The 26340-nt window shown below is 35.2% G+C and overlaps 1 protein-coding gene across 1 annotated transcript in view; it reads right to left on the bottom strand.

Annotated features, from left to right (window-relative positions):
* Positions 1-294: 294 nt before the first annotated feature.
* Positions 295-26340, bottom strand: part of CCDC3 (coiled-coil domain containing 3) — a 130602-nt gene continuing 104556 nt past the window's right edge. The window contains exon 3 of the mRNA XM_074194113.1: positions 295-5835. Within this exon, the coding sequence (XP_074050214.1) occupies positions 5560-5835 (276 nt within the window). The 3' untranslated portion in view covers positions 295-5559. The remainder of the gene's footprint in view (positions 5836-26340) is intronic.

The raw sequence follows: 26340 nt of genomic DNA, 5'->3' as shown, positions 1-26340 counted from the left end.
AAGAATGATAGTGTTGGGTCAACCCCTTTCATGTATAAAGTGTCCCCAGCCTCAGCAGTATTAAGCCAGCCTTCTTAGAAGGAGGGACTTCTTTTTGTAAATGTCATTTTTCTTGTTCTGAAATTATTTAAACTTCTATTTGTGTCCTGCCTCTTCAGTGTTTAGCCTGCCCTCTTTTGTCTCTAGTGACCCAGGTTAGAGGCTGATTCTGGTTCAATTGACAAAAGAAACATAAAGGAAGAAATAGAAAAATGCACATTTTCCCCCCTTTTTCATGATCCCCGATTATCTTGATTTTCTGACAGCCCCATTAAAGTCTGAATGAAAACTCTTCGTTTTATGTTACCAAATTCTAGCTGCATGATAATTGAAAAGAATGTGAATGAATGAATGAACAAATCAATGAATGAATGACACCATATTTATTAAGCATTTATCATTGACAGAGCACTATGCTAAGCACTGTGGATAAAGATAGGAAAGCAAAACAGTCTCTGCTCTCAGGAAGCTCACATTCTAATGAAGATTACATCACATGCAGTATGAATTCCAAACCTATGCTCCCAAGTTTTTTCCCTTACTCTTTCTATAAGCCCTGTTCATTTTTGAGTACCCAAGAACACAAAGGAGATATTTTTTTAATTGAAGAAACAGTTCTGGTTTACAGATATGCAGGATGAACTTCAGTTTCTTTTTTAATGCCTTGTTTATAAAAGGGATAAGGACTGCACTTAGTCCTTGAGTATATTAAGAGACACATAGGAAGAAGCAATTGTGGGAAAGGAATTAATTAGCTTAGAAAGTAGAAATTGTGCCCTTCAAGAAGAGGTACAAGGTATTCAGCTAGGGTCTAGAATGCTTACATTCTACTGAACTGTTAACCTACTTTGACTCTGGCTAAACCACTTGAACTATCCATAGTCACATAGTACAAGTTACAAACAATATCCATTCTCTCTATAGGATATATCTATGGAAAGTTGTCTAATATGTATAAAATGCTGACTGATTCTAGGCAAATGGTAGAACACAACTACAAATTAATTCTATTAGCAGATGATAAAGCTTGGAGGTGGAGAGTTGACAGTGCAAAACAATACCTTGTACTTACAGAGTTGCTCTCATAACAAGAACTCTATGTTCTTTTCAAACAGTGATTAATGAAGTAGTTTGTCCCTTGTGTGCTTGACACTAACCTTTTTTGCATATACATAAATGGGCATTGGTTTTGTCAGTTCAGAGGTATTGAGAGTCATTGGTTGAGGTCAGGAATACTGATCCTCACATCTGTATGCTATTACTCTCAGCTCCCCTCTGATCTGACCCCTCTAATAAAATCTGCATTGATTTTTTTTCTTATGTAAAGCTTGAAAGCCTAGAGACTCTATGATCCAAAGGAAACACATCACCTTATAGTTACATCTTGTAATTATGTATATATTTATTGAAAAAGAAAAGCGCAAAATACCAAGTATTCATTAGATCTCTATGTCTGTATCTCACCAAGCAACTGCTAGAAACTACCCATGGCAATGAGTCAATTTAATATAATGTCTCCAAGAAGAAAAATGAAAAAAATAGGAACTTAAATCCCTCAACTGGTTGTTTTGAGAGTGTTTGATCTATGTAGAAAACTTGAACTCAATTGATGGAGGACACTTAGAAATATGGTTAGCCCTGGATAAATATAGTGATTCCACTCTTGTAGTCCAAGGTGCAGGCTATTCCTCAGAAGCACGTGGCTACATATTCATCTGAATAGTTCTCTAGAGAATGGAATTCCATTGTAATTTCCATTTAGAAACAAAAAGACTGTCCAAGAGACAAAATTTTTGTCATGGTAGGAATTAATCAGGCCATATCATAACTTTCATCAATGGCATAGCCAAGGGCTGAAAAAGCAACATATAGTCACATGAATAGTCATGTGACCTCATAATCAAATAACCCTGAACTCAATGACCAAGAATGGTTCTAAACTTATATCTTAACATTACAATGGAAACTTCATCAAATATGCATAAAGTCAGTTCCTCATTATCTAGTAATTCAAGCTTTTTTTAGGCAAAGAAATTAAATGAATAAAATCATAGAAATGTAAAAATTACTTCAGTTCACCAGCAGAACTGTGCTACTAATTAGCCCTCTAGGGAGACATATATAAAGTGATCCTATGTGGCCATTAAGGAGATTTCAAATAAAGATGTGAATTTATCTGGCAGAACAGAGAAGCATCAAGGAGAGAAAATTTCCATACAAAAATCCTAAGGATAGGAGTCAAGTTGCTAGAAGGCACTTCTTTCTTGAACTGGATGTTGTTGGATGAGTTCAGCTATTTTCATTGTAAGTAAGAATCTCCAAAGAACCAAACAAAAACAATCCCAAAGATGTTGCCATTCATCATCTGTAAATTGGGGATGAATAGATCACTTAACAAACTAATTGGAGTCATATATATGTAGAATCCATTGATGGACAAACTATGATTTTGTGGTTGTTTAGCAATTAGGTGGTACAGTTGGACTTGGATCAGGAAGATTAATCTTTATGAATTCAAACCTGGCTTCAAAAACTTACTAGTTGTGTGAACTTAGTCATTTAATTATTTTACCTTAGTTTCTTCATCTATTAAATGAGGTGGAGAAGGAAATGGCAAATCACTCCAGTATCTTTGCCAATTAATCACCCAATGAAATCACTAAGAGTTAGATATGATTGAAAAACAACTGAAGAACAAACACAAATTGTTTTTGTTTTTATCAGAACTATAATTTCATCAGTGTAGGTAACTCCAAGTAAAGGACTTTCACTACCAAATCAGATCAACACCATTTTGAATCTTAGCACATTGCCTAAAGTTATTGCTGGAAAAGGACCACCTAGATTGGCATGCCCATATCAAAGAAGGCATTGAGCTATATGAGTCAAGCAGATTTGAAGTAGCTCAAAAGAAACATGAGATGTGCAAATTTAGAAACATCTTCACTCCAAATATTCATGCAGACTATTTGTAACCAAACTGGCAGACTTCTGAGCTCATGTTGGTCTGATTGGACATAGTTGGACACTTTGATCCCAACATAATAATGTCATTCTGCTCCTCTTTGAGAATGAAGGACAACAACCAATCAACCAGGGGTACTGAGAGGTTATGACTTGCCCAGTATTAAACAGTCATTATGTTTTGGAGATGAGAACCCAGATCTTTATAATAGAGTGAGGCCAGCTCCTAATCTGCTCTGCCATGTTGCTTCAATCATCACTTCTTCTATATCACTCATTTTTTCATGACCCTGATTCAACAAGGGGCCTTAATTCTTACAGTTATATATATCCCTAGATTAAGGCTAGTTAATAATGCAGATATTATCTTTAGCTCATTGGCAGCTGGTGTTGGACTACCTTCAATTAACCTTGGTTAATCATCCACCTATCCCTCTTGCTTAGTTCTTTTTCTTACATGTAGGGGGAAAAATTAAATTTTAATGCTATCTCAGAAAGAAGTCATTCTACTGCTGTGGAATGACATGTGTTTATATGTAATTATAGGTAAAGGGCCTAGGCACTTAAACATCTTTATTATCCCACTTGATAGATGGGAAATTTGAGGTACCAGGTTGTATATACTCCTTGCATTTACAAAAGCTATCCCTCATACCTGGAATTCACTCCCTCCTCCTAGGAATCTCACAAAATCCTCAACTTTCTTCACTGGTTTGACTCAACTCAGATACCAGGTCTTAGCTTAACTCTTCCCTCAATCTCTCTTCCAAGCCACTATTATTCTCTGCCTAAATATGTGACCTTGAATGTATGTACCTATCAGAATATATGTTGTATATGCCCTAACTCCTGCCACCTTGTCTTTATATTCCTAATATCTATACCTAGCATATATTATTTGTTGAATTAAATGATTAGAACATGGTCAAATGACAAATTATGGTCAGCATGGGGACTGAAACTCACGGTGCAATCATTTGATCATCGAAGCACACTGATTCTTTTTTGAGTAAAGAATGAATCCCATTCATTATCTTGACTTTTTTTTTTTTGCTAGGTAGAGATCATTCTTCCTAGAATCTCAGCTAGAAGCAATCTCAGATGCTAATTAGTACAACTCATTGCCTGAAGAAGAATCCATTCTAACTACTTCCCTAATAAGTGATCATCCTCAGTTTCGGGCTTAAGGAGAAAAATAGTTAACTCTTTATGTGCGTTGCAGTAGAAGATGAAATAAGATCTGAAAATATGAATTTATGCCTGGGATCTTGTCTATCTATGTCTCAAAGGACTGTAGAAAGTCATTCTGTACTCAGCATGGCCAGACAATAGCCATAGAGCCAGGAGAGCATCTAAGGATGAATATTTTTATATGCATATCCTCAATGCTTAGAATGGATACCTCTTCTCTCCATCTCTGCTAACTGAAATCATCTTCTCCAAGAGTGGGATTGATGCCTATAGTCTGTGCTCCTAAAAAGACTGAATCTGTATATCAATTGAGTTTGAGAGAGTTGCAGTAGGAGGGTTAAATGTGGTCTAGTGTCCATGGTAAGTCAAGTGTGAATGTGGTGGACCCCTAGGGACTGCCTAAAGAGGGATAAAATGGCCCTGGTCAGAAAGACTGAGGAAGTTAGAACTTCTGGGCTTCTAAGCATTGAGATCAGGATGGTGAATGATTACTGTTTTTTCAGCTTAGGCAAAATAGGGTAACAATTTCAGAAAGGAAAAGGAAAAGAGGAAAGGAGAGAGTGCAGAGGGAGTGAGGAAGGAGGAAAGGAGGGAACAAAGCAAAGAACAAATGAATGAATGAAGGAAGGAAGGAATGAAGGAAGGAAGGAAGGAATTAAGAAACAAAGGAGAGAAAGGGAAAAGGAAAGGGAGGGAGAGACAGAGGAGAGGAAGAAAGAAACAAAGGAATGAAGGAATGAATGAAAGAGAGAAGGGGAAAGGGGAACAGCAGAAAGGGGGAGAGAAGAGAAATAGAAAGAAGTGAAGGAAAAGAGAACAAAAAACAGAAAAAAAAGAATTATTTTCCTTCAAGACTAAACTCAGGAGCTTCTTCTTCCATAATCTTCCCTGATTCTTTCTGTCCTTTTCTGAAACTTTCACACTTCTCTTTAACATCTCCTATATACTTAATCATATTCTAGCTTGTATTGTAATTGGTTGTGTATGTTCTTAGGGGCATCGACTGTCATTTTTCATCACCATATTTCTGGTAATTATGTACCTTGTATATAACAGATGCTTAGTAAATGTCTGCTTAATTGAACCAAATTAAGGAGCAGAAGTCCAGCAACCCAAGTAGGGCTGATTCTGTGTTCTGAGAAAAACTAGGTTATATCAAAGGTGTAATAAAAAATATCTTCTATGGGATTTAAAAATATATATACATACATAAACTACCCTAATTTTCAATGCCCCTTTGATACAAAAGTGTGATACCCAAGCTCCAGTAACTTGAGGTTGCCCAGCAACCCTTCTAGCTCCTAATGGTGACACCTGCCAAGACCAAATCACAAGATGACTGGCTTTTGGGTACAGCATCTTGAATTACACTTTAAGGTAGCTAGCATGGGAGTGCTCTTGTTTTAGGGAATTGATATGTGGAATCTGACCCCCAGGGGAGGACAGCTTCTCATTAAGTTTGCGGTTCATTAGCTCCACACGACGGCTGTTCTTCTTCGCCTGGCGCAAAGATCTCTTGACTTTCTTCACCCTGTCTCGGAGCTGCTTGTTCCGTTTCTCCAGGGTAGCCACCTTCTGCTGCAACTTCTTTACGTGGTCTTCTTCCTCAAAGAGGGCCTTCTGTACCGATGAACACATGAGCTACAGAAAGAATAGCAAAGAATGAATTAAAGTGAATTTCCAGAAACTCTTTACCAGGAAAGCATGTTCTTAAACTCATGTTTTAAAATCACATTTCTATCATATAATTGACTGACAAAATAATTTCTACATAACTATCCTGTGAGGTAGATGATACAAGTATGATTATTCTGATTTTACAGAAGAAAAAAATAAGGTTTGAGGAGAGGTTAAAAATCCTGAACTGGAATGGACCTTAGAAGTCATGTAGTTCAAGTATTGTTCTATTAGAAACCAGGAGAGATGGGAATTCAGGGAAGCCTGGAAGGATTTGCATGAATTGATGCTGAGGGAGATGAGCAGAAACAGAAAAACACTGTACACCCTAACAGCAACACCAGGGTGATGAACAACTTTAATGGACTTGCTTATTCCATAAGTGCAACAATCAGGCACAATTTGGGGGTATCTGCAATGCAGAATACCATCTGTATCTAAAAAAGAATTGTGGGGTTTGAGCAAAGACCAAAGACTATTACCTTTAATTAAAAAATTATCTTATAATGTAATTTTGCTATCTCTTATACTTTTTTCCCCCTTAAGGATATGATTTCTCTCTCATCACATTCAACTTAGATCAATGTATACCATGGAAACAATGTAAATATTAACAGACTGCCTTCTGTGGGGGATGGGGGAAGAAAGCAAGATTAGGGGGAAAATTGGAAAATTCAAAGTAAATAAATTAAATTTAAAAAATAAGTCCTGTAGTTCAGTCGTCTCATTGTGGAGGAATCATCCTAGGGTTACTTAGGTAATGAAAGAATTGGGTTGAACCCAGTTTCCTGGGTCAGTGCTTTTTTGTTTTTTGCACCATCCTGACTTTCCCAGGGTCAAAACAAGTGAGAGAGAGCCAGATTCATACTCAAAGCTCTTCTGATTTCAAGTCCAGTGCTCTTAATAATAACAGCACATTTCTTCTTATCATACTATTACTGGCAAACTAGACTTGAGTTTCAGAGAGCTACTATAAATAACTAACCCTGAGCAAAACTTGATCTAATATTTATTTGAGAATGTGGCCAATTTTTTTAATTTTATTTTTATTTTTCTCCAAACACATGCAAAGATAGTTTTCAACATTCATCGTTTTGCAGGCTTTTGAGTTTCACAATTTTTCTTCCTCCTTCCTTTCCCTCTCCACTCCTCAAGGCAGGATACAATCTGATATAGGTTGTACATGTACACTCATGTTTAAAATATTTCCATATTAGTCATATTGTGAAAGGGGGAAAACAACCATGAGGGAAAAAAGGGAAAAGACATAAAAGAAGTTTTAAAAAGTGAATATCATGTCTTTGCTCTGCATTTAGACTCCATGGTTTTTGTTTCTTTTAACTGGATGTGAATGGCATTTTCCATAACAGGTCTCAGAACTTGATCACTGAACTGCTGAGAGGAACTATCTCCTTCATAGTTGATCATCTCATAACGTTGCTGTTAATGTGTACAGTGTTCTCCTGGTTCTGTTCATTTCACTGTTAATTGTATCAATTCATGCAAGTCTTTCAAGGCTTTTCTGAAGTCCAGTCACTCATGAATTCTTATAGAACAATAGTACTCCATAACATTCATATACTATAACTTGTTCTGACATTCTTCAATTGATGGGCATCCCTTCAATTTTCAATTCTTCGTCAATAAAAAAAAGTTACCATAAATATTTTTGGAAATGTGTATTTTTCCCCTTTTTTATGATTTCTTTGGGATATAGACCTAGTAGTAATATTGCTGAATCAAATGGTATGCACAGTTTTACTGGCCCTTTGGCATAGTTCAAAATTGTTCTCCTGCATGGTTGGATCAGTTCATAACTCCACCAATAGTGTGTTAGTGTCAACGCTTTCCCACATACTCTCCAATTCTGATCCTTTTTTGTATTTCAGTCAATCTGAGAGGTGTGAGGTAGTACCTCAGAGTTGTTTTAATTTGCATTTCTCTAATCAATAATGATTTAGAGTATTTTTCAGATGACCATAGATAGCTTTAATTTCTTCATCTGAAAACTGCCTGTTCATATCCACTGACTCTAAATCCAATGGGGAAATGACTTGTATTCTTATAAATTTGACTCACTTCTTTATATAGTTTAGAAATGAGTCCTTTAGCAGAAAAACTAACTATGAAAATAGTTTCCCTTCTTTCTGCATTCCTTCTAATTTTGAATGCATTGGTTTTATTTATATAAAATCTTTTTAAATTAAATATTATCAAAATTATCCATTTTACAGTTTATAATGTTCTTTATCTTTTACTTGGCACAAATTTCTCCCCTCTCCATAGATCTCAAAGACAAATTATTCCTTATTCTCCTAACTGGTTTACTGTATGACTATGACTCAATCCTAATATCCATTTCAACGTTATCTTGTTATAAGGTATGAGTTGGTCTATGTCTAGTTTCTGCCATCCTAATTTCCAGTTTTCCCAAAATTTTTTGTCAAATAGTGAGCTCTTATCTAAGAAGCTCTGGGTTTATCAAACAGCATATTACTAGAATCATTTACTACTGGGTTTATTTTTGGTACCTAATCTATTCTACCAATCTACTTCTCTATTTCTTAGCTAGTATAAGATAGTTTTGATGACTGATGCTTTATAATATAGATCTGGAAGCTAGGGAATGTGGTCACTTCTTAGTTAGGTTCATTTTTATGTTATGTATTGACCATCAGTGGAATAGCCAGGCAGCAAAATGGATAGAGATTTGAGGCTGGAGTTAGGGAGATATGAGTTCAAATCTCACTTTAGATATTATCTGTGTGACTCTGGACAAGTCATTTAACTGCTGCCTGCCTCAGTTTCCTCATTTGCAAAATGGAGATGATGACAATAATAATAGTGCCTATCTTCCAATGTTTTTATGAGAATAAGAGTTAATAATTGTAAATGCATTTTGCACAGTGTCTATCACATAAATAAGTGCTATACAAATGTTAACTAGAATTCATTATTTAAAAAATCAATAGTTACTTACTAAGTATCTACTTATATGACTGGCACTTTATTTGGTGCTGGAGATACAAATAAAATAAAATAAATGGAATCATACCTGATTTCAAACTCCAAGCTAGCTACCAATAAAATAGAGACTTTGGAAAAGAGAGAAAGTAATCCAAAGAGCAGCCCTACCCCTGTGTAAATTTGATCATATTGAGCCCCGATTTATTGGAAGTTTTAAATATTATTTTCCCCTTAATTTTTCAGGAAAGATAAAATGAAATATTATACTGACTTAGTTGAATTAAATAAAGATGGAGGAGCTATCACTTGAGAAGATCTAGGCTTTGGGTCTATTAGAGGCACTTCAAAGAAAGTAGTCTGGGGGTTTGCTTTTGAATACTGCCTCCCTTCTTGCTATTTCTTGAAACTTTATAATAACAAATACTACTCCCCAAATATCAGGAGTCCAATTTAGGCTTCAAAATCTATTGGAAACTACTATGAACCAATGGGACAGTATGTCCAACACTGCCCTCTCCTGGCTAGATTGAGGTCTTTCCCCAGAAAAGAAAGGAATGACACCCTACGACCACCACCACCACAATATTTTAATAGACTCATAGATGTTCTATTAAATATTTTCTTGCTCAGATTCAACTAATCACTAAGGGAAATGCATTAGAAGGAACTATCAAATAAAAAAAAAAAGAAAGTTAATGGATTGGGGAATTTTAAGGGAACGTGTGTCCAGACTCTAAATGAGCTGAAGCCAATAACATAACAGAATTTTATGTCCAAGAAATACCCATGATGTTTTAGAATATTCTTCAAAAGCTACATTTTTAGACACATAAACAAAAAAAATTTCTAGAATTCCTCTTTTAAGGACCTCAAAACACTTTACAGGAATTTTGTCAACTGGGGCCAGATGTTCCCCATCTGCAATGAAGATAGAAGTTTTCATTGCAGGAAAATTAGCAAATTAGTCATATGAAGGAAGTTCTTGACTTTCTGTGAGATTAAATGAACTATTCTTTGTAAAGTATTTTCTAACTTTAAAGCATTACAGAGGTTCTAACTATTACTATTATTATCATTATTATTATTATTATTATTATTATCATTATTAATTATGTAGTTGTTATTGTGTGAACAACAACCAGAATTTGACCTATCTGGATGAGATGATCTCCTGGAATTTCCTGACAAATGAGTGATTACCTCACTCGTTAAAACCAGCAAGAATACTGGATAATGAAACAGTCAGTGCTGCCAGTGACAATTGGGGGCAGTTCAGTGGCACAGAGGAGAGAGAGAGCTAATCCTAGAGTCAGGTGGACTCATCTTCCTGAGTTCAAATATGATCTCAGACACTCATTATCTATGTGATCCTAGGCAAGTCATTTAACCCTGTTTGCCTCAGTATCCTCATTGTAAAATAAGCTGGACTCAAGAAGTCTGCACTAAGAGGATATGACAGTGGTGATCATCCAAATGGGAATACTCTGAAATCAATGAGAATAGTATGAACTGAAAGTTCAGGAATCATTCTTTTTTTACTAACTAGTTGTATGACTTTTCCTTTATCTGAACTTCAACTTCTGATATCCCTTCTAGATCTAAATCTGAATAAATTCTATGATTCAGTAAATGTCCAAATTAAGAATTTGGAATTCAACTCATGATCTCAGAAATATTTGCTTCTCCTATTAGAGGAAAATTATTTGAGGAGAGACAACCTCTCAGTGCATCTTTTACCAATATCTCTCTGTCTGTCTTTCTCTATCTCTGTCTCTGTCTCTCTGTTTCTCTGTCCCTATCCCTGTCTCTGTCTCTCTGTCTCTCTCTGGCTCTCTCTCCTTCCACTAAAAACAAATCATAATAGGAAAATTTCTTCTTTTTTATCTTCCATGGTTTACTATATGCCATTTTCCCCATCTAGGTTTGTAACTTTTTTTCAATAAACCAGTTGGGGAAGGGAAAGCCAATGAGTATTATAATGGATAGCACTGCATTTTCTTTGGAAAAACACCAGAAAATGAAAACACAAAACCACTCTACAAAATAGCCCAATAGCATTGGCAGCAGCAGCAGATTGCTACTGTCCAAAACCCTTGGCCATTTTACAGACCTATCCCAGCACTTTGATGACAATGGAACTTTTCTGACTGTGGAAAAGAAGGCATCACCCAGACCGAACTAGTTATTTAACTTGGAACATCTCTCCTAGGAAGCAATCGATGACCCCTTAGAGATGTGAAGGAGGATTGGGAGAGGAGGGAGTGGTCTCTTCCTTTTGACAACTGGGGGATACACACAACTACTGGAGGGGGAGAACTATACTTAGTGCTTTGCCACCATTACTGCCATAGGCAGGGGTTTCAGAAGGATTTCAAGAGTAATGTTTAATGTTCCAACAGGAGTAAAATTTACTTTACCAACATGGAGTAAACTTCCAGTGACCTTGCAGTGACACACCAGTGTGTACTTTAATAATTTTAATAACAGGACAAACCCATGGAAACTTCTTCCCTTCCTAATAATTTAATGACTCTATTTAATCTCTGAATTTTCCAGGCAACCCCCATCTTAGGCTATTGGAAAGTTAACAGCCTCATCCATATGGACATCAATGAATGAATGAATGAATGAATGAATGAATGAATGGAGAGAGATCTTTGTTAGGTACTAATTATGTGCAAAACACTATGCTGAGTGCTGGGAATACAACTGAGATTATTTTCATTCTTTAAATCTTCCACATTCTAGCATTTTTATCAATTATTCTTCCATTCATCAGTAAGTATTTATATTGGACCCTCATTATATGCCTAACATTATCTAGTATTATTTCCCCTAAGAAAATGAAATTATACTCTAAAAATAATCAATCTAAAATCAGTTCATAAGTAATCAGTATATACTCCTAGGATGAGCAGCAGTACACCTGGACATACAAAACATATGCTATGCAACATACATAGCCCATTGTTCTTATGGTACTTTTAATCAACAAAAACAAAAAAGTAAATATTATACACATGGAGCATTTTCTGAAACCTAAAAATTGACATGCATACATAGAATTTTGTTTAACATTTTGTTTTTGTTCTTTTTATTTAATTCAATTCAATCCAATAAGCATTTACACTTCCTTTGTGGATCCATGCTAAGCTAAGGCAGCAGAAAAGTAAAGACAGATAAATTTTTAAAAAGAAATCAAGAAGGAGGCTATGGGGCTCAGTGGATAGAGCACCGGCCCTGGAGTCAGGAGTACCAGGATTCAAATCTGGCCTCAGACACTTAATAATTAGCTAGCTGTGTGGCCTTGGGCAAGCCACTTAACCCCATTGCCTTGCAAAAAGAAAAAAAAAAGAAATCAAGAGGTGAGAAAGAGGAGAAAGTAATCCATGAACAGTGGAAATTAGTTAGGAAGAAAAAAGATGGTGGAAAAATGAAGATGTAGATAAAACAAAAGACTGGCTGGTACAGTGGGACCCAAGAATCTTGACAAATTTATCATAATACTCTCTACCTAGAGCTCCTGCTCATTCCTACCACTCTCAGGGCTCTAATCTAACTGGTTGCATTAGTCTCCAGTTGGACTAGTAGATCATAATCTAGAACAGGACTGTTCACAATGCAGGCATCCTGCAGTGTGATTTTATGCAGCCCCCTGTGGGTTTACGAAATGCTTTAGTAAACAAAGCCAAGCTACCACAGAGCTCTCACCAAGGTGGCAAATCAAAATATATTGTGCATTGTTTCAATAAAAGCTTTTTTCATTTTATTAAAGATTTTATTTATTTTGAGTTTTATAATTTTTCCCCCAATCTTACTTCCCTCCCCCCACCCCCACCCCAAAAAGCAATTTGTCAGTCTTTACTTTGTTTCCATGTTGTACATTGATCCAAATTGAGTGTGATGAGAGAGAAATCATATCCTTAAGGAAGAAAAAAAAGTATACGAGATAACAAGATCAGATAATAAGATATCCATTTTTTTTCTAAATTAAAGGGAATAGTCCTTGAATTTTGTTCAAACTCTACAGTTCTTTATCTGGATACAGATGGTATTCTCCATTGCAGACAGCCCCAAATTGTCCCTGGTTGTGGCACTGACGGATTGAGTAAGTCCATCAAGGTTGATCATCACCTACATGTTGTTGTTAGGGTGTACAGTATTTTTCTGGTTCTGCTCATCTCTCTCAGCATCAGTTCATGCAAATCCCTCCAGGCTTCCCTGAAATCCCATCCCTCTGGTTTCTAATAGAGCAGTAGTGGTCCATGATATACATATACCACAGTTTGCTAAGCCATTCCCCAATGGAAGGGCATTTACTTGATTTCCAGTTCTTTGACACCACAAACAGGGTTGCTATGAATATTTTCGTACAACTAATGTTTGTACCCTTTTTCATCATCTCTTCAAAGTATAGATCCAGTAGTGGTATTGCTGGATCAAAGGCTATGCACATTTTTGTTGCCCTTTGGGCATAGTTCCAAATTTCTCTCCAGAAAGTTGGATGAATTCATAGCTCCACAAACAGTGTAGTAGTGTCCCAGATTTCCTACAATGATCAACAATGATCATTATCTTTTCTGGTCATATTGGCCAGTCTGAGAGGTATGAGGTGGTACCTCAGAGAAGCTTTAATTTGCATTTCTCAAATAATTAATGATTTAGAGCAATTTTTCATATGACTATGGATTGCTTTGATCTCCTCATCTGTAAATTGCCTTTGCATATCCTTTGATGATTTGTCAACTGGGGAATGAATTTTTTTAAAAAAAATATGACTCAGTTCTCTGTATATTTTAGAAATGAGTCCTTTGTCAGAATCATTAGTTGTAAAGATTGTTTCCCAGTTTACTACATTTCTTTTGATCTTGGTTACAGTGGTTTTATTTGTGCAAAAGCTTTTTAATTTAATGTAATCGAAATCATCTAGTTTGTTTTTGGTGATGTTCTCCATCTCTTCCTTAGTCATAAACTGCTCCCCTTTCCATAGATCTGAAAAGTAAACTAGTCCTTGATTTTCTAATTTTCTTATAGTATTGTTTTTTATGTCTAAATCCTGTATCCATTTGGATCTTATCTTGGTAAAGGGTAATAAATTTTAAAAGTAAAGTTGGGCAACCCTGATCTAGAACATGAAAATTTCTTCAAAATCATATTGTTTCTTCCTAAATTTAAAATCTGAGATGAGATGGGACAAGACTCCTAGGTCAATACAACCAGATATTTCCAAAATGTTTTAAAAAGCAAAAAGACTGACACAATCCTAAATGGTTACTGGTAGGGTAAACTTAAAAAAAACTCTACCACCAGACTCCTGGGGCAGAGTCCAGACTTCTGGGGCAGAGCCCAGATGGCAGCATGAAGCTAACATGCTCCCAGAGCTTTAATCTAGCAAAGATAAATGAAGTTTCTGCACTGACATTAAAGCTACAGATCCCACCAAAAAAAATAAAGATCCAAAGAAGTTTTCAGTGGTAGACATCATGGAAGATGTTCAGTGAAGGTCTGTCTCTTTGGAGGAAAAGGGGAAGTAAAGCCAAGCAAGGCTGGAGGGGGGGAAGCCAACTGGAGACTTTAAGCCATAGTGCAGCACCGATCCCAATAGCCTAACAGCAGCATAGGCCCCTGCATCTAGATAGCAAGTCAGCAGGGAGAATCCCAATTCCAAACAAAGTCTGAACCCTGGGAACATTGGAGCAAAAGACAGGACTGGGTTGGGAACAAACCACTGCATAGGCAGAAGCTGGACACAAAGGAGGAAATAAACCTCTGCAAAGGCAAGGCTTAGACTGGATAGGCAATATCTTGGCCAATGACAAGCCAGGGATCAGACCCCAGCCCCAGCATAAAAAGCTTGGATCTATACTCTCTATAACCCAGGAGCAGAGCCAAAACAACAAAGATGAGCAAAAAAGCTGAAAGAGCTCTAACTATAGAAAATTATAGATAAAGATAATAGCAAAGCCATGTCAGAAGAAGAAAGAAGTGAAAAATTGCTCACATGGGAAGTCTTAAAAGAATCCATGAATTGGACTCAAATCCAAAAGCTCATAAAAGAAATTTAAAAAAAAGAAATTAAAAACCAAAGAAGAGGGGCAGCTAGGTGGTGCAGTGGCTAGAGCACCGGCCCTGGAGTCAGGAGTACCTGAGTTCAAATTTGGCCTCAGACACTTAATAATTACCTAGCTGTGTGGCCTTGGGCAAACCACTTAACCCCAGTGCCTTGTAAAAAACCTTAAAAAACAAAGAAGAGAGGAAGAAGAAAAATAGAAAAAGAAATATCATGCAGTAAAATTATGAAAAAAAGTAATCAAATAAATCAGCTCCTTTAAAAGTAAAAATATGGAACTAGAAAAGGAAACATAAAAGTTAATTGAAGTAAATAAAACCCTAGAAATTAGAATTGAACAAATAGAAATCGATGAATCTATGAGACAATAAGATTCTGTCAAACAAAATAAATATAACTTACAATCAATTGTTAGGTTCTTAAATGGGATCATAAGAGCTTCCCAGTACTAAGAGCACTTCAATTAATTCAGGGTTGGGGTTGGATTTAATCCACAGTTTACTTAACAAAGGGTTAAATACCCTGGGGTGGGGGTGGGGGAGAAATGTGGGAGAAAGTATGCTTGGGGAGAAGGGTACAAATAGTTTATGAAATGGTTTGGCTTTGGATGACACTTTGGCTCATGAGAATTGTGTGTCCTTGGAGGGTACTTGAAAAGGGGTAAGTTAAAAATGCTTATAATTTGATGTAATTCAAGACTTGAAAAGTGTACTTCTAATGAGACAGAAGTTGGGAGGGTACTTAGTGACTTTGAGGCAATGCTGCTTATCAAACAACCAATCAATCAATCTATGATAGTACTTTGATAGCACTTTGAGCTTATCAAGAAATCAATTAACTGAGCTGTGACTGATGATACCTGATTAATGTTAGTTGAGTGATAAAAACACTAGGTAAAGAGGCACAAAGATTTTTTTTAGGGTTTTTGCAAGGCAATGGGGTTAAATGGCTTTCCCAACGCCACACAGCTAGGTATTTATTAAGTGTCTGAGGCTGGATTTGAACTCAGGTACTCCTGACTCTAGGGCCAGTGCTCTATCCACTGTGCAACCTAGCCACCCCAAGACACAAAGATTTATAATTTTAGAGGGAATGAAGGGAGGGTGTGAACACTGAGAAAATTCTATTCAATAGATTTGACCCAGAGAGGGAATAAGATACATTCTCACTTGAGTTTAAAAAAAATCTATCCTAGGGGTGGCTAGGTGGTGCAGTGGATAGAGCACCGGTCCTGGAATCAGGAGTACCTGAGTTCAAATCCGGGGCTTCAGACACTTAATAATTACATAGCTGTGTGGCCTTGGGCAAGCCACTTAATCCCATTTGCCTTGCAAAAAACCTAAAAAAAAATCTATCCTACTCTGCAAGGAAGGTGGGGTGGGGAAAGGGAAAGATAATGGAAGAAGGGACTGATAAAAGGGAAGGCTAAAGTATAAATGAAAATAAACTAAAAGCTAAATTTTAAAAGAAAAGTTAAAAGAGAAAGGGAGCATAACTTTGGTGAGGAGGAATAAGATGAATGGAAAGAGAAAAATATAAATAGGGAAAGATAGCATGGAGAGAAATACAGGAGTAATCTTAACTATAAATATGAATGATATGAACTGTTCCATAAAATGGAAGAGGACAACAGAATGGAAATATCAGAGAGAGATAGCACCTAATAGACAATCCTCTCCTGTTGACATCTTGGCTCCACCCCCTAAGACAGCAGAATGGATTCAAAATCAGAATCTTACAATATGCTATTTACAAGAAACACATTTGAAGTGGAGAGATACTCACAGGACAAAGGTAAAAGGATGGAGCAAAATATATTGTGCTTCAGCTGAAGTAAAAAAAAATCAGTGGTAGTGATACTGATCTCAGATGAAGCAAAAGCAAAAATAGATCTCATTAAAAGTGATAAGGAAGGAAAATTAAAAGGCACCATTGGTAATGAAGCTATATCATTATTAAACATGTATGTACCCAATGGTATAGCATCCAAATACCTAGAGGAAAAGCTCTAGGTGTGAATTACAAAGAGTGAATTATAAGGAGACATAGACAACAAAATTTTAATAATGGGGGACCTCAACCTCCCTCTCTCAGAACTACATAACTCTAACCACAAAAATAAAGAAGCAAGTTAAAGAAGGTGAATGAAATCTTAGAAAACTTAGAGATAATAGACCTCTAGAGAAAACTTAATGGGGAATAGAAAATAATCTACCTATTTCTCTGCATTACTGATTATGTACTAGGGCATAAAAACCTTATAATCAAATGCAGAAAGGTAGAAATAATAAATGTATACTTTTCAGACCATGATGCAATAAAAATTATATGTAATAACAGGTCACAGAAAGATAAACCAAAAAATAACTGGAAGCTAAATAACTTAATTTTAAATAAGGAGTGAATTAAATAGCAAATCATAGGAATAATCAAAATTATATCCAAGAAAATGATAACAATGAGTCATCATGTCAAAATTTATGGAATGCAGCTAAGTAGTTTTGAGTGGAAGCTTTATATCTCTAAATGCTTATATAAATATAAAAAGAGAAAGAGGAGAACAATGAATTGGGTATGTAACTAAAAAGGCTAGAAAAAGAACAAATTAAAGATCCCCAATTAAATACAAAATTAGAAATTCTGAAAATCAAGGGAGAGATTAATAAAAATGAAAGCAAGGAAACCATTGATCTCATAAATAAAACTAAGAGCTGGTTTTGTGACAAAGCCAACAAAATAAATAAACCTTTGGTTAATCTGATTTTAAAAAAAAAAGGAAGAAGACAACCAAATTACCAGTATCAAAAATGAAAAGGGAATGAGGAGAAAATTAAAGAGATAATTCAGAGCTACTTTGCCAAATTGTATGCCAACAAATTTGATAACCTGAATGAAATGGATGAATATTTACAAAAATACAAACTTCCCAGATTAACAGAAGTGGAAATAGCTTACTAAAATAATCACATTTCACAAAAAGAAATTGAAGAAACCATCAATAAACTCCCTTAAGAAAAAGTCTCCAGATCCAGATGGATATACAAGTGAATTCTACCAAACATCTAAGGAACAATTAATTCCTATTCTACAAAACCTATTTTTAAAAATAGAAGAATAGTTCTGCCAAATTCCTTTTAAGACAACAACATGGTGCTGATACCTAAACCAGGCAGAACCAAAACAAAGAAAATTATAGACTAATCTCCCTAATGAACATTGATGCAAAAATCTTAAATAAAATTTTAGCAGTGAGATTACAGCAAGGATAATGCACCATGATCAGATAAGATTTATAAGGGATTCTCTGTGGACAATGAGATTTTCTAGATGTGCCTATATAGTGAGAACAATGGACAAATTTCCTCAAACTCCAAGACACTGCAGCACAAAGTGGCAGAGATCTGGAGTCACTCAAAAGAATTTGGCATTGCCATTTCACACAGGCAATAACAAATGGATGAAGAATGGCTATTGCCAAGTTTATAACATGCATTTTAATGGACACTTTATAGTGCTTGTGTATGTATGTATGTATGTGTGTGTGTGTGTGTGTATATATGTATATATATACATACATATATATATATATATATATATATATTTATTTATTTATTTATCCACATATATCTAACAGTAGTCTGTAGGGGGTTACCACTGCACCTCAAGACCTTCCTAGATTTAATTTCAAAAATTTGCACTGTGTCAGAGTTCATCAATCAAATCCAATTCACCTTGCTCTTTTGCATTGTGCTCTTTTTTTTTCATTTTCCAACCCGGGAATGTAATTATACATCCACTACCCAACTCATATAGTTTGATAATGTCAAAGGTAAAAGTGCTATTGAATCACCTTAAGGTCATTTATTTACACAGTCACCATTCTATCAGTTTGATACCTCTAAGAAGTTCACAGATTGTGAAGTCCTAAACATTCAAGACTAGAGATCAGGATTCATTTCAGCTACAATTTCTAGTACTCATTATTGAAAAGATACAAAAGAAAGGAAGGAAGGTCATTTCCCAGTCTTCCCCCTCCAAAAAATTTATACAACAAGAATTAATAGTAATATGATGTTCTAATGCATTTTTCTCTATTAATTCTGTAAAATAGGGTCCAATGGAAGTTCCATGTTTCCTACTACATGAATGATCTATAAATACAGCTTTGAGTCACAGAATTTGAGTTGAATGCATCTTGGTAGATTCCATTCACATTATTATCGTGCCAAGATCATTGCTGAATTACTGTTGTATCATCATCTTTCTCTTTAACATGGGTATCACCCTAGTACCTTATCCAGGATCCTCTTATGCATTGATGAACTCATCTCCTTCAATCTTCTTCACATAGCAGATCTCCTGAAGCATCATACTCAGCCCTAATATCCTGAATTCTAGCCTCACATCATCAGCCAACTACAAGGTACTTTCCTGGGCACATTGTGGGCAAATCAAACTCAATACTTCAAAAAAGAATGCAATATATGTATTCCCACCTCCCCTACCCCACCCCCAACATGTTTTATTTCCAAATTCCCTTATTTATGTTGAGGTCATAATCTTAGAATTATAATCTATTAAAAGATAAATTCCTTAAGATCAAAACTTTTGACTTCCAGCCAAGATGGCGGAGAGAAGACCATCACAGAACCACTTAAATCTTCCTTTCATCAGACTTGGCTTAAAGGTAACTTACACAAACACTCAGTTAAGTTAGGAAACTTATCCTACCTTTCAAGTATTAAAAGGGGAAAAGGGGAGGGAGGGATGGGGAGGGGGAGAAAAAGGAGAACTAACAGAAGGAAGGGAGGGAAGAAAGGGAAAAGGGAAAGGGGAAAGAAAGGCGAGGGCAGTTGACATAGGAGAGCAAACACACTGAAGGTGATGGTATCCAGAAGCAAAATACTGGGGAATATGAATAAAGGGGGAAAAGGGGGAAAAATTACAACAGAGGGAAGATAGCATGGAGGGCAATAAAGAGTTAATAATTATAACTTTGAAATTGAATGCGATGAACTCTCCCTTAAAACATAAGTGAATAGCAGACTGGATTAAAAACCAGAATCCTACAATATGCTGCTTACAAGAAACTCATTTGAAGCAGATATATATATATAGAGAGAGTAAAGGTAAAAAGTTGGAGCAAAATATATTTTGCTTCAGATGAAGTGGGAAAAAAGCAGGGATTGCAATCCTTATCTTAAACAAAGCAGCTGCAAAAATAGATAGTGTTAAAAGAGATAAGGAAGGAAACTATATCCTCCTAAAAGGTACCATAGACAATGAAGTGATTTCAATACTGAATAGAGATGCACCCAATGGTATAGCATCCAGATACTTAGAGGAGAAGTTGAAAGAATTGCAGGAAGACATAGACAGCAAAACTCTACTAGTGAGAGGCCTCAACCTCCCACTCTCAGATTTAGATAAATTTAACCATAAAATAAACAAGAAGGAAGTTACGGAGATAAATAGATTGTTAGAAAACCTAGATATGATAGACTTATGGAGGAAACTGAATGGGGATAGAAAGGAATATACTATTTTTTCTGCAGTACATGGCACTTACACAAAAATTGACCATGTACTACGGCATAAAAACCTAATGATCACCTAAAAAAACCTAATGATCAACTGCAGAAAGGCAGAAATAGTAAATACATCTTTCTCAGATCATAATGCAATAAAGATCATATGCAATAGTGGACCAGGGAGATACAGACCCAAAACTAATGGGAAACTAAATAACCTAATTTTTAAAAAATGAGTGGATCAAACAACAAATTATAGAAAAAATTAATCATTTTATCCTAAATAATGAGAATAATTAAACAACATACCAAAACCTATGGGATTCACTCAAAGTGGCTGTCAGGGGATATATTATATCTTTAAATGCTTATATGAATAAATTAGAGAAAGAAGAAATCAATGGACTAAATGTGCAACTAAAAATTGGAGAAGGAACAAATTAATCCCACCAATTAAATACCAAATTAGAAATTCTAAAAATTAAAGGAGAAATTAATAAAATTGAAAGCAAGAAAACTATTGAACTAATAAATAAAACCAAGAGGTGGTTTTATGAAAAAAACCAATAAAATTGATAAACCTCTGATCAATCTGATTTAAAAAAAGAAAGAAGAAAATGAAATTGTTAGTATCATAAATGAAAAAGGTGAACTCACCATCAATGAGGAGGAAATTAAAGTAATAATTCAAAATTGTTTTGCCCAACTCCATGCCAATAAATTTGATAGTCTAAGTGAAATGAACAAATATTTACAAAAATATAAGTTGCCTAGGTTAAGTGAAGAGGAAATTAAATACTTAAATAACCCTATCTCAGAAAAAGAAATTCAACAAGCCTTTATTGAACTCCCTAAGAAAGAATCTCCAGGGTCAAATGGATTCACAAGTAGATTCTACCAAACATTCAAGGAACAATTGGTTCCAATTCTATATAAACTCTTTGTAAAAATAGGTGAAGGCAGAACTCTGCCTAACCCTTTCTATGATACCAATATGGTGCTGATACCTAAACCAGAAAGAGTTAAAACAGAGAAAGAAAATTATAGACCTATCTCCCTGATGAATATAGATGCAAAAAATCTTAAATAAAATCTTAACAAAATGATTGCAACAAGTTATCACTAGGATAATACTCTATGACCAAGTACAATTTATTCCAGGGATGCAGGGTTGGTTCAATATTAGGAAAACTGTTAGTATAATTAATTATATCAAAAACAAATCCATCAGAAATCATATAATTATATCAATAGATGCTGAAAAAGCTTTTGACAAAATACAGCACCCATTCCTACTAAAAACACTAGAGAACATAGGAATAAATGGTTTGTTCCTTAAAATAATAAGCAGTATCTATCTGAAATCAACAAGTATTATATGCAACAGGGATTTTCTAGAGGCATTCCCAATAAGATCAGGAGTGAAACAAGGATGCCCATTATCACCACTACTATTCAATATCATATTAGAAATGTTAGCTTCAGCAATAAGAGAAGAAAAAGAAATTGAAGGAATTGGAATTGGTAAGGAGGAGACAAAACTATCATCTTTGCAGATGACATGATGGTATACCTTAGAGAATCCCAAAAAATCATCTTAAAAAACTACTAGAAATAATTAGCAATTTTAGCAAAGTCACAGGATATAAAATGAACCCTCATAAATCCTCAGCATTTCTATATATGACTAGCAAGATACAGCAGAAAGAACTAGAAAAGAGAAATCCCATTCAATATCCCATTCAGACAATATAAAATAAAATAAAAAGTCTATCTGCCAAGGCAGACTCAAAAACTTTTTGAAAACAATTACAAAACACCTCACATACAAATAAAATCATATTTAAATAACTGGGCAAATATCAACTGCTCATGGATAGGCCGAACTAATATAATAAAAGTGACAGTTCTGCCAAAACTAAATTACCTGTTTAATGCTACCAATCAAAATTCCAAAAATTACTTTAATGAGTTAGAAAAAGTTGTAAGTAAATTCATATGGAGAAATAAAAGGTCAAGAATTTCCAGGGATTCAATGAAGAAAGTGCAAAAGAAGGTGGATTAGCCTTACCAGATCTAAAATTATATTATAAAGCATCTGGTATTGGCTAAGAAACAGAGTGGTGGATCAGTGGAATAGATTAGATGAAATAGCAGCAAATGATTATAGTAATCTGCTGTTTGATAAACCCAAACAGTCCAACTTTTGGGATAAAAACTCTCTCTTAGATAAAAACTTGGGAAAATTAGAAGTTAGTATGGAAGAAACTTAGATTAGACCAACACATCACACCCTATACCAAGATAAGATCCAGATGGATACAGGATTTAGATGTAAAAAACAATATTATAAGCAAGTGTGAAGATCAAGGAGTAGTTTACCTGTCAGATCTATGGAAAAGGAAGCAGTTTATGACCAAAGAAGAAATGGAGAACATCATTTAAAAACAAACTAGATAATTTTGATTACATTAAATTAAAAAGCTTTTGCACAGTATTTCTGACAAAGGACTCATTTCTAAAATATAACAGAGAACTGAGTCAAATTTTCAAAAAAAAAAAGTCATTCCCACATTGACAAATGCTCAAAGGATATGCAAAGGTAATTTACAGATGAGGAAATCAAGGCGATCCATAATCATATAAAAATTGCTCTAAATAATTACTTATCAGAGAAATGCAAATTAAAGCATCTCTGAGATACCACCTCACACCTCTCAGACTGGCCAATATGACCAGAAAGGATCAATGTTGGAAGGGATGTGGGAAATCTGGGACACTAATACATTGTTGGTGGAGCTGTGAACTCATCCAATCTTTCTAGAGTTGGATTGACACCCAAAGGGCAAAAAAAATTGCCTACCCTTTGACCCAGCAATACCACTACTGGGTCTATAACCTGATGAGATGATGAAAAAGGATAAAAACATCACTTGTACAAAAATATTCATAGTAGCCCTGTTTGTGAGGGCAAAGAATTGGAAATTGGGTAAATGTCCTTCAATTGGGGAATGGCTTAAAAAACTGTGGTATATGTATGTCATGGAACACTACTGTTCTATTAGAAATCAGGAGGGGATAGGAATTCAGGGAATCCTGGAAGGATTTGCATAAACTGATGCTGAGCAAGATGAGCAGAATCAGAAAAATATTGTACATCCTAACAGCAACATGAAAGTGATGACCAACCTTGATGGACTTGCTCATTCCATCAGTGTAACAATCAGGGACAATTTTGGGGTATCTGTGATGGAGAATATCATCTGTATCCAGAGAAAGAATTGTGGAGTTTGAACAAAAACCAAAAAATATTACCTTTGATTTATATTTAAAAAACCCACTATCTTATCATGTATTTTGCTATCTCTTTGTTATACTATATTTTTCTTCCTTAAGAATATGATTTCTCTCTTATCACATTCAACTTAGAACAATGTATATTATGGAAACATTGTAAAGACTAACAGATTGCCTTCGGGGGGGGGGAGGAAAAAGTGTAAAACTAAAAATAAAAAAAAGATTCTTTAAAAAAAATCAAAACTTTAATCTTTGTCTGTCACCAGAATCTAACACAATGCCTGACATATGGAGGCATTTGATGCTTATTGAATTGAATTGAAATCTCAAATCTTCTTCCCTCACTTTACAATAGGCAATGAATTGACAAATTTTGTCAATTCAATTTCCACAAAAATTTTTCATCTCACTACTCACACGAATACTACTACAGTGTAACCTCTCATCATCTTTCATGTAGACTGTTCTTTTTAGCATCCTTTTTTGAGCTAGGTGGCACAGTAGATAAAGCACTGGATCTGGAGTCAGGAAGACCTGAGTTCAAATCTAGCCACACTACACTTGTTAGATGTGTGTCCTTGGGAAGGCCATCTAAAGCTGTCTACCTCAGTTTCCTTAACTGTAAAATAGAAATCATGGTAGCACCTATCTCATGGAATTGTTATAAGAATCAAATGAGATAATATTTGTCATGTACCTAATAGTACCTGACTTAAGATTTACTTGTTTATAGAAGAAAAATTTTGAGCATTTTTTATTATGCTACATTATTTTATTTTTCCAATTACATGCAAAAATAGTTTTCAACAGTCAGCTTTTTGTAAGTTTTTGAGCTCCACATTTTCTACCACCCTTCATCCCCTCCCCATGGCAGCAAGAAATCTGAAATAAGTTGAATATGAACAATCTTGTTTAACATTTCCATGGTAGTCATATTGTGAAGAAAGAATTAGAACTAAATGGGAAAAAATGAAAAAGAAGGAAAAAGCATAAAAGAAGCTTTTAAAAGTGAACATAATATACTTTGCTTTGCAGTCAGAATCCATGATTTTTTTCCTAGATGTGGATGGCATTTTTCATTATATATCTTTTAGAATTGTCTTTAATCACTGAATTTCTGAGAGATACTGAATCCATCATAGCTGATCATCTCAAAATGTTGCTGTTAACACGCACAATGTTCCATTGAGAATTTTTTAAAGATCCCTACAAAGTTCTTTTTCTTGAATTATATTTGATCTAAAAGAAGTTCTTAGCCTTATGATGTTCTCCCTGGTATATCTTGGACCCATTTTTTTTTTAGGTTTTTTGCAAGGTAGATGGGGTTAAGCGGCTTGCCCAAGTCCACACAGCTAGGTAATTATTAAGTGTCTGAGACCAGATTTGAACCCAGGTACTCCTGACTCCAAGGCCGGTGCTTTATCCACTATGCCACCTAGCCGCCCCTTGGACCCATTTTGGGTTCAATCATTTAAACAATTCTAAATCAAATTAACTTCACTATCACTCAGCACATACATTTCTTCCTTGTCTACAAAGACATACTGAGGGACTTTATCAAATGTCCTGATGAAATTCAGGGACACGGTGCCTAATGAATAGGCTGCAAGATGGTATGAGGGATAGAGTACTGGGTCTAGAGTCAAGAAGGCTCATCTACCTAAATTCAATCTGGCATTGGTCACTTGCTAGCCCTGTCTCTGGATAAGTCATTTAGCCTTTTAGCTTCTTCATAATGAACTGGAGAAGAAAATGACAAACCACTGCAGTATCATTGTTAAGAAAACCCAAAATGGAGTCACAAAGAGTCATACATTACTGAAATGATGGAATAACAATATCTAAATAATATCTTTAGTCTTATCAGATTAATATTCAAATGGATCAGATATAAGCTGTTGATTTATGTGTTCTTTCCTGTAATGACCCTTCCAGAATGTAATCCATCCATGGTCAGCAACCTGTTTGACTCTGGTCTCTGTCCTTCTATAAGTTTGCCACAGATAGTTCATTCAATGTGTTGAAGGCCTTCTTCACTTTTTCCTGATATGAAGATAACAATGGAGTACTTAGTTTGTGTTTACTTGACATTCCTTGTCTTCATCTTGTGCCAAACCCATCTTCTCTTTCAATCAAACATTTCCCCAAAGACATATTTTACTTCTGTTCTTCATTCATTTTATGCTGCTACCTACTCATACCCATAATTAGCACCTTCATTGCCCTCTGTGTGATATTAATTTTTAATTATTAAGAAACTGTTGGGTTTCATTCCTTTCTTCAACACATCAATATTCACATTATGGAATGATGATACTGAAATGATGGGCCTTTGCTTTCAGAAGCCTAGGAGTTATTAACCAAATCTGGAATTTCTTGAATGCATTTTAGTTTATTCTCCTTTGGTTTGAATTTAGGCTTAATTTGTCCATTTTTACAGTGTATCTATTATCTCATTCTGTCTCTGTCTCTCTCTCTGTCTCTCTGTCTTGCTCTGTCTCTCTCTCTCTCTGTAAATATATAGGTATACATATATGTATATATATATGGTCAAGCACTATAAAGAGTCCATTGAAATGCATGTCATAAACTTGGCAATAGCCA

This window comes from Macrotis lagotis, chromosome 7 (genome assembly GCF_037893015.1).
Source record: "Macrotis lagotis isolate mMagLag1 chromosome 7, bilby.v1.9.chrom.fasta, whole genome shotgun sequence".
Taxonomy (NCBI): domain Eukaryota; kingdom Metazoa; phylum Chordata; class Mammalia; order Peramelemorphia; family Peramelidae; genus Macrotis; species Macrotis lagotis.
The sequence above is the reverse complement of the archived record's forward strand: the minus strand, read 5'-3'. Positions and strand labels throughout refer to the sequence as shown.